At 39.0% G+C, this 10,408-nt stretch overlaps 1 protein-coding gene across 1 annotated transcript in view; it reads left to right on the top strand.

Moving 5' to 3' along the window:
* The window catches only part of LOC124805152 (semaphorin-2A-like), a 715,094-nt gene extending 706,682 nt beyond the window's left edge, over positions 1-8,412 (top strand). Inside the window, exons 13-14 of the mRNA XM_047265622.1 lie at positions 2,458-2,701; positions 7,334-8,412. Of these exons, the coding sequence (XP_047121578.1) occupies positions 2,458-2,701; positions 7,334-7,414 (325 nt within the window). The 3' untranslated portion in view covers positions 7,415-8,412. The remainder of the gene's footprint in view (positions 1-2,457; positions 2,702-7,333) is intronic.
* The last annotated feature ends 1,996 nt before the right edge of the window (positions 8,413-10,408 follow it).

Genomic DNA, 10,408 nt, shown 5'->3' on the forward strand with positions numbered 1-10,408 from the left:
TGGAACACCCGGTAAAAGGAAACAGATTTTTTTCAGCTGTTCGTATACGTTCTGCTAAGGAACCACAAGAAAAACTAAAGCGCAAAAGCTTTATATTTTGTATTTTAAACAACGTCATCCGTCCTTTAATGTAGGGTGAATTTGAACTTCACCGGAAAAGATTAGGAAGTTCTCAGGGACACATCTTCACCGGTGGATCATTACAAACTAATTGTATTTCATTTGATTTCTTACCTCCATTTGTCTTTTTCCCGTATTTGATTGAAAAATGTTTGTGGTACTCAGCAAATGGTACCGCAGATGCCGACCGCGTATGCTGTATCTCTTATTTGTTTCATTCACACACGGTACCTGGTGCCGACGACAGTAACGCCACCTTCCTCTCAGTGCTCTGGTTTGCTTTCGGTACTGCTCGGTTCTGTCCTGGGTTTTTGTTTCCAGCAGTATTAGTTACACGTTTACATTGATACACAACGGGCCGGATTCGTTTACTGATGAAGAATTGGACAATATGCATATCATGTATCGGTTCAGTGAATGCAGTGGAAGAACATGACTACGACACTATGACGAGCTATTCCTGCAGCGACATCACAGAGTATGTATTTCATCTGAGGGCTTTTGCAGAGTCCGTGTTTTGTGGTGTACGTTTTGATGACTGCATTTCACAGGATCTTTCGCTGTTATGAAGGTATTTCCACCGAAGCGAACGTAAGTGGGGTTACTGCGTAGATCATAATTACATTACTGCTCAGTAACGATGCACCGGAGACCACGTGAACTATATACCAAAATCCTCAGAATGAATCTCTGAAAAAGTTCCGAAAATTTTCCGCTGGATTTGGGCTTCACCCTGTACAACAAAAGCAGTGGATAGTTTCTGAGCCCGTATCAGGCATCGAAGCTGACTGCGTGAGATTTCTTTCATTTGTCTGCATTTGCATTTCAAATTTCAAATACCATCACCTATTCTTGAACCCATGCCTCTAACAATGCAGGTACTGATGTATCCATTCCCCTGTTGTGGCGTAAATGAAGAGTATAGTTTGTATGATACATCGAGCGAAGTTGCTCAGTTGTAAAGGCACTGGAGCTATATTTAGATTTAAGATTTCCTGAGATATTCTAAATTAGTGCAAGGAAATATGACCACTTGCCGTTCGCAATGGGCATAGTTTTAGCTTTTCTTTTTCTCTATGTCTGAAACTGTTCTCCATTACTCCATTTTCAATGGTCCCACTGTCGTCGGGAAGTCAGATTATAATCTCCCTATATTACACATGAACTCACTGAAGAGGACTGTGATAAACTAAGTGGAAATGCGAATTATAGAAATCGAGTGCATTTTAGACATTGTAGTATCTGCAGGTACATCTACATAAATATTCCGTAAGCCACCATTCGGTGCATGGCGGAGGGTACGTTGTATCACTGCCAGTCTTCCCTTCCTATTCTACTCACAAGTGGAGCGAGGGAAAAACGATTGTCTGTATGCATCCATACGCGACCTAATTTCTCTTCTCTTGTCTTCACGGTCCTTCGTGAAATATACGTTGGCGACAGTATAATCTTTCTAATGTCACTCGGAACTGCAGATTCATTTTCTCAGTAATGATTCAAGGAAAGAACGTTGTCTTCCCACCAGGGATTCCTATTTAAGTTCACGGAGCATTTCCATAATACTTATGGGCAGTTTGAACCTATCGATAACTTATGTAGAAGACGCCTCTGAATTGGTTAGATCTCTTCCTATAATCAGACCAGATGGGGATCCGAAATACCCGAACGGTACTCACGAATGGGTGACACTAATGTTCATATGTGGTCTCCTTTCTAGACAAGGTACACTAGAATTCTCCAAATTAATCCTAAATCGACCATTAGTCTTCGCTATAACCAACATCACGTGCTCATTCCACTTGATATCGTTTGCAGCATTACGCCTAGATCGTATGACGTGACCGTGCCAAGCGGCACACAACTAATAGTACTGTATTCGAATAGTACAGGGTTGTTTTTCCAACTCATCTGAATTAACTTACATTCTTCTACGAAACTTCCTCGCAGATAAAAACTGTGTGCCGGACCGAGAATCGAACTCGGGGCCTTCGCCTTTCGCGGGCAAGTGCCCTATATCCTTTCTTCCAGGAGTGCTAGTTCTTCAAAGTTTGCAGGAGAACTTCTTGAAGTTTGTAAAGCAGGAGACCAGGTACTGGCGGAAGCAAAGCTGTGAGGACGGGGCGTGAGTCGTGATTGGGTAGCTCAGTTGGTAGAGCACTTGCTCGCGAAGTCTACGGTCCCGAGCTCGAGTCTCGGTCCGGCACACAGTTTTAACCTGCCAGGAAGTTTTATCCTACAACTTGTTGTAGTGTCTGAGAAACCTGACACCCACAGGGAGTTATAAGGCCACAGGCTCCTGCGAGCTGAAGTGACGCGAAGGTACTGTGTGTGCCGCAGGCCCGAGAAGTACATCGAGACGTCGGAGCACGGCCTGGTGATCATCGCGGTGACGGAGGCGGACGCGGGCCGCTACGACTGCTGGCTGGGCGGGGCGCTGCTCTGCTCCTACAACGTCACCGTCGACACCCACCGCTGCTCGCCGCCCGGAAAGTCGCACGACTACCAGAAGATCTACTCCGACTGGTGCCACGAGTTCGAGAAGTACAAGACCGCCATGAAGTCCTGGGAGCGCAAGCAAGCGGTACGTTGCATCGCTCAGCTCCACCAGAGTCGTTGTTCTTGTGGCCTTCAGCACCAAGACTTCTTTGTTTACGTTCTCTGTGCTAGTCCACCCTGTACACGACTCATCATATCTGATGAGTCACCCTCTTTATTTTTGTGCAGCCTAGACCTGTCTTTACAGTACTTACTTACGACTCACCTCCAGTAACAAACTGTAACTTTATACCTCATGAAGTTCCTGTGCGACGGGGCGGTAAATAAGTGCGGTTGCAGAGTTCACACGAATGTGCATATACAAAATGTTCGTTAAAGAAATGTTATTGCAAATTTTGGCTCTCACGTAAGTCTGAGGGGATGGTTTCCACACTTGGTGCATTAGTGTAACACTGTTTCAAACCCGTGTATTAGTTATAGTTTTTGAATTAATATTCATGAGTACAGTTTATGCTAGGGAACAAAAATTAGACCATTATTATAGCAAAATCAGTTTTTCACGACACTGTTCAGTCACTATTTATGAAATTTCACTGGTGAGACGGTTTACAGTTTTACTTTAATAACAATTTCACTCCGAGTCTTCAATAGCAGTAATGCAGGCTGCTATAAACGAAAATTACTCTATCAGTTCGAACAGAACCACAAGTCCCACTGTCCTATTTGCTCTAACAGTTTTGGCGCGAAATCACAGATCGCCACATGCTCACTTACGACGATTCGTAATTCGCACTCACACAAATAATCGTAGCCCTTCCAGTTCACCAAATATATGCTTGCAAACTTGCACTATTAAACAATACTCTTTGTCGAAATAAATCGGCGCGAAAAAGAATTCTCCAACGACTACATCGGCCACCCTCAAGTGGGGTTTCGCTCGCCACCCACCCCTCCGGAACGACTGACCAACGAATGACCCCTGGCCAAGATGGCCGCTCGCTTACATAAGCTCGGATGTCTAAGGCCTGGTTATGCAAGTACCAATCTCACCAGTTAAGGTTAAATATTTTGATACATACATCCCTCGGCAGAAATAAGTACACCATCGGTAAAAAGTACATCTTATTTACTATGTTACATTAATTTCTGTGATTATTCTATCTCTCCATAAATCAAGTTTTAGTTTCTGTAAAATTTCACCACTTAGCGCACATTTGTTTGTTGACATCTGTGCTACAAAATTTTAACACAGAAGTGCATATAGCACCGTTTTTAGACGTAATCTATAGCGATCTACACATTGCGCTGCTCAAAATCTTCATATCTATAATAATTAATTAATTATTGTCGATAATGTTAATAATAATTTGCAAACAATGAAAACTATTGCTAGTTAAGTGTATAGTATAACTTAACTAGTTTAAAATACGTGTGATGCCACCCAAAATATTATATAGTGCCGTTCTTTTACGTCATGAATTTTCTACTGATTTTTATAAACAATTTTCCCTCAAACTTTGTTTATTGCTCTTGATGGGCTTAATTATTTATGGCTCTTAACATATGACTACGGCACACGATCCGCTATGACGAAACGTTTTTAATGAGTGCTCGCTCATCCCTGAAAGTTGTTATTTACTACTTTCATTAATCTTTCAGTATTCCTGATGTTAACCGATTTTGAGGTTACTATAACTGTTGCGTCTCCTGACTTGAAATAAAGATCGATCTTTCACAAGGTGCATATTGCTGACCACAATCCACTGCCACATTGCTCTTCACCGTAAGTTACATAGTTTTGGCGTAATGCGCGAAAAACCAAACGATGCCCCAAGATGCGGGCCACGTGGCCGCCCGGCAGCAGAGACATCACACCGACCGTTGCAATCTCGCACAGGCGCGCCACGCGCTTCCGCGAATCACGCACCATGTCACGCGCTCGCTCTCCACAAAGTAATCCTTGCATACTATACCTATCCATCTAGTAACGGGGTTTGTACCGTCACACCTGTCAACCTACTCATTCTTTTACTCATATTATGTCATTAATTAACTCTCTCCTCATTTCGATTCAGAACAGTTTCATTATTTATTTCACCAACTCATATGTAATAGGTAATTTGTATTCAGTTACAATCATTTGGATTTGATAAAGAAGAAATTGTTAATGTTACGTAATGGTTTCTAGATTGGTACCTTCAGCATCAACATGCTCCAAGGAGACGCTGCACACTCGAATTTCAAGAGGGCGTTTTGCATCACATTCAAGAGAAATCGTCAACGAGTACACAAGCTATGTCTTTGGCTGTTAATGAGTGGATCTGTAACACAAGCGGTGTACTTGGTCAAGCCTGATCAGTTACTTGTAAAAGAAGAAGCGTTAGCAACATGTTTTCAAATGGTTGTAGCACGGAAACGCTACGTTTTCCGACATGGGTTCCAATTCAAAATATTATCTACTCACTCTTTTCTACACGTCCTAGATGTTTGCAACGGGAATTTCCGAACACATTGTATAGCGATGGGAGCAGTTAGTGGAAGACTTGCGTGTTAGGGAATTAATTTATGATCGTCATCTTGCTGTTAATTCGTGGGATGGGTCTTCCTGAGAGGCATGTTTAGAAGCCACACTACCATCCTGAACAAGAAGAGGGTAAAAAGACTGACCCATGAATATATTCAACCCATATACCGTCCGACAGGATGGCAAAGTCGATATGTCACAGCATGTTGCCGATTAAATCAGATAAGATTACTCTACTGTACTTACAGCATAAACGTTCTGGTAGACAGTAACTCAAGTTATCGACCGCAGACATGTATAGTAATATGCGACTTGGGAACGCAATGTTTTAACGTCGTCACTGAGGCGATAAGTGAAACAAAGCAGACAGATAAATTACAGCTCGAGGAGTATGGAGATGAATATAGTTTATGTTGGAAATGGAGAGATTGCTGCGAACCTTCAAATACATGAAGCAGAGTTGGTCATGAAAAAATTAACTTCTTAAGCAATTCAAAGTATTTACTTGTTGTTGAAGTGAGCGGCGCTGACTCACTGCCCTTTGAATCGTCGCAACGAATAACTAACGGTGATCAGTGCATTTGCTTTTATCGTGAAATCTAACTTGAATTCTACGATTCGCTTGCGTCTCACAAACTCTCAAAAATCTAAAAATTTATTTCTCCTTGGATATTCGACAAGACAAAATGTGGTAGCGTCATTGCCAAATTCCGTATGGGTAGGTGAAGGTCAAATGGAATTATTCTACTTCCCAAGTGTCCTAAACTCAACTTTTCTTCCAACAAAAATACTAATTCAGAATTTGTGACACCGTACTAGATCAAAACACTGGCTCCAATAATATACCACAACCGTGAGTGCCTGTAATTGCATCAAAGTGAAGTGCTTAACACACGATTGATGTGCTATTCATCAAATAATGAGATCTGTGATTATTATACATTTTCATAAGGAAATCTCGTGGCGACTGAACTGAACGCATAACACCTTAATGATGATGACCTTAAAGAAAAGTTTCACCTTTTCCTAAGAGCGAAACGTCGAAATGAATTCCCTTGAAAAAGGAAACGGTCGTCGTCGTCTCTCAGACTGCCAGTGCCGACAGCCAAAAATGTCTCACATGTTTATTGCCAGAAGACACCACATGACTAGATGAGACGAAGCATAATTTCATAAACACAAAGACAATGGTGCACAACGCTTTGGTGAGTAGGTGAGGTTAGGGAAAAAGTCGAACAGTAGCCCTGAAAACTGTGTGGTGAACGATAAAACATCAATAAGTACTGCTCTTAATGAGTATTAAAGTCACCAGGACTCCCTTCGGCACTACCCAAATATCATATTGATCGATTACTGAATGCCTAACGTATATAAAATCAAAGCACGGTGTAATACAGTCTTGGAGCAGGTTCTGAGCAGTACACTTCTTTACGTTTTGAGTTACCGTTCCAGGTGTGGTTTATTTCACTACAAACAGAGACAAACTTCGACTTTTATAGTATCATGGTTACATAATTTCCACATCACCATAAATATCATGCACTGACAGTTCAGATATATGCAGCTGCTCAAAAAATTCACATCCATGGGGCTTGGGTTACGTTCCACAATAAACAGCGAACCCCTTGGCTCAAAGCAGGATTTTCTTTTATTTTCAAAACTCAAAGACGCCATTCGAGGACTTCGCTTTGATAGTTATGAGACGGTGCAAACGGAGGCGAAGTTGTGGCTCCGTTAAGAAAGCCAAACATTCTAAAGTCACGGTACCAATGAATCGGTATCTGGTTGTGAGAAGTATGTTCGCGCTAGGGTAGCTACGGTCAGAAATAATTACGTAGACAGGAAGAATAAGGATGTAGAATGTCAATAAACATTGTTTTATTTAAAAAGCCTGAAGAGTTTACACATAAAAATTATGGGACATTACTTTGCAGCTCACTCTGGTGTTTTCTCCGTGATTCATCAAATTTTGTTATTTCTGATTCTTCCAGGTCTTCTTTCACTGCACAAATCAATTATATATTTTATTTTTTACCTTTACTGGTTGTTTTGAAGAATTTTTGTTTATTTATTTTGCTTGTGTAACATGATGTTGGTGTATAACAAGACCATTATGATCAGTGATAACTGATGACATTTGTGTGTTTTGAATTACATGTATTTTTAACCACAAATTTCATCTTTTATCCACAGCAATGTATCACGGGGCAGAATGACAGTAATCAGAACCTGCACACAAATGAGATATATCCGAGGAGTCCGCTGGTGAGGTAACTCCCAGTGATAGAGGGCGGCGCAGTCTCCAGCGAGAGCTGATCTGATCTGATCGGCAAGTTTACTCATCACCGCAATAATATAAAAAGTGAAAAAGTGACAATTGTGGACTGTTTGCTGGAGGATGTGGGAGTGTTTCATAAGTGAACTGTATGTTTGTGTAGCTCTACATGTTCCACGAACGTGACGAGGGAAAGGACGACTTAAAATTGTTATTTTCATTACAACTCTGTGCTTAGGTATGAATCAAGGACAGCCTGCTCTGATGCTTCGGAGTAAATCTGTGATATTCAGTGTCAAGCTCTGACACTGTGATATAACGAACTTTTGTGAGACATTAAAGTGTGCCTGAAGAAAGAATGGACACAATTTTGTACTGCTTGTGTAGAAGGAACAAGCAAATGTCTTATTTTATTTCGAAAGGAAGGACCACTTCACATTAGAAATGTTCGACCCAGCAATAAGTGCTAAATAACGTAAAATCTCTATCATCCTCTTCTCCTCCTTAAAATTTCATCATCCATAAGCAAATTCCATATATATTTCTATTCCACTTTTTCTATTTCCAGCTTTCGTCGCATTCTGCTGAATATCAGAATCATAGATAACCTATTTCATAGCAATAACATTTACTTTCTTATACTGAAAAGTTACTTCTTACAAATAATAAAAGTTGTTTCAAACTACCTTTCATTTCCCAGTGACAAGAAAATGAAAGAATCTGTACATATCTATGTATAAAAACTTTGTACATATGATAATAAAGTTAGTAACAGCGTTCTGTAGTTTGACATTCGTCTATTGTGAAAAAAAAATTAATTGTGATACCGAAAACGTTAGCTCTGGTGTTGTTAACTACCTTTTATATTTATTTACTTCTTTTTTTCACATTAGGCTCCACAATCTCTGAAAGTTTGTTAGGGATTAAACCAATGGTTTCAATAAGACAGCAAATTTATTGTCAGAGTTTCAAGTTTACTGATGCTTCATAGAAAAGTACACTGATGATGCAGATTTGGGATTTTTTTTTGTACAACAAATTAAGCAGGTTTGTTTAAATTCTGTATGTACTTTTTGTTCACACCTGTTAATGTTACATTGATATGGTAATGAAACTATTTTGAAGAAACGAACGTTGTGGACAGAGTAACAGAAAATTTTTTAAGATTCTTGGATTTATGTTTTGATAAAAGAGTTCACAGTGTCTTGTGGGCCACATTGTCCAGTATTTATCGAGAACTGCTTTTCCTCTGCTGTTGCCTGTGTGTTTATCGAGATTCATTTTCCACTGCTGCAGAATGCCTTTGAATTACACCACTGTGTAGAAGTGTATTTCTGAAATTTTAATATAATCCTTGATAGTACATTATCCTATGAGAATATCCCGTTCGCGAGAGTTACCATAACGTTGCAGTTTCTAAGAAAACTTTCGTAATTATACCTCAGCTCCTGCACTTGTACTTTAACGTACATTTTCTTTCGTGCAACCAATGTCCACTGCTATTACAGCATTGATACACTGGCGCTTTTTTAATTTGATTTACAATGAAAGACAAACTGATTTTCACATATTTTGTAGGAATATTTCATATTAAAATATGACGTTTGATGGGTTTCTAGACTGCTGTTATCAGGACTAAGAGTCTCGGGGTAAGAGTTGTAAGAGTACTAACGATGTTACAGGCACTAAAGGAACTTCCTCAGTCTATTGTTTGACAAAAACCCACAACCAAAACTATTTCAGCCGTTTCCTTTGCATGTTGTAATTTTTTCCAGAATAATGATATTAATTCTGAAATTCCATTCTAAATTTATATTTTACCCCATTTATCACAAGTCTCTTACTTTTCAGTTCATGGATATTTTAATCTTGCAATATTAACTACATTTGGATTTCTTGATTTGAACTTCAGTAATATGTACACTCCAAATTTGATTACTTATATCACAGATTCAATAATATGAACATCTGTTAATTTCTAACAGTGGAGGTTTGTTTTTCATTTGTTCTAGCGAAGTAGAACACAAATATGGGATTGCAGTGAAGAGATCATTAGTGGAGCAATATTCTGAGATCTAACTGAAAAGAGATTCTAATTGTTGTGTCTGTGTCTCTGGCACAAATACAGATCTAAAATATGTCCAAAATTTCGCTTCAGAAAAGAAGGATTGCTGCACAAGAAATTACCCATAATCCTCTGACTTTATCGCTGAGTTTTTGAACAATTTTGTTTGTAGTCACAATATTGAAAGGCAATACATAAAGTACCAGTTTCGAATGAATCTGATTTTTAAATGTGTACATACATATATATTTTAATTACAACAGTATCATGGCTCATTCTTACTGTTTCGTGTCAGCTAAACATGGTACACTATTCTGAATGCACTTGCTTGAGACACACATTCCAGTCAATTAATTTTAATTTTCTTTTATTTGCTATGTTGTTTTTCACATAATTGATATGAAAAACAATGGTAAATGACACCATATAGGAATTTTTACTACAATCGTATCTGTTATTTCTGTATGTAAAATGGATCACTCTTAAAGTGACTACACACACACACACACACACACACACACACACACACACACACACACACATACACACACACACACACACACATATATATATATATATATATATATATATATATATATATATATATATATATATGTATATGAAAGAGTGCATCCAGTGATAAAATATAAAGTGTTCTTGGAAAGGAAAGTATCTGATGGAGAAGAGTGCCTTTAGTGATAGATAATGTGAATAGTTGTATCCACAACCATGTGGTAATAAACATTACTGATTACAGGTGAGTACAGTTATCTTAAAATCTATATTTATCACATTATCTGTCATCAAAAGCACTGTTATATCCGTCAGATATTTCTGCTTTGACATTTACTCATCTATAAATTTTATGGATAATTGTTGTTCATCTTTCTGGACACACTTTATATTTGGACAGCACATTCTCTGCAGT

The sequence above is a fragment of the Schistocerca piceifrons genome, chromosome 7 (assembly GCF_021461385.2).
Source record: "Schistocerca piceifrons isolate TAMUIC-IGC-003096 chromosome 7, iqSchPice1.1, whole genome shotgun sequence".
Lineage (NCBI taxonomy): Eukaryota > Metazoa > Arthropoda > Insecta > Orthoptera > Acrididae > Schistocerca > Schistocerca piceifrons.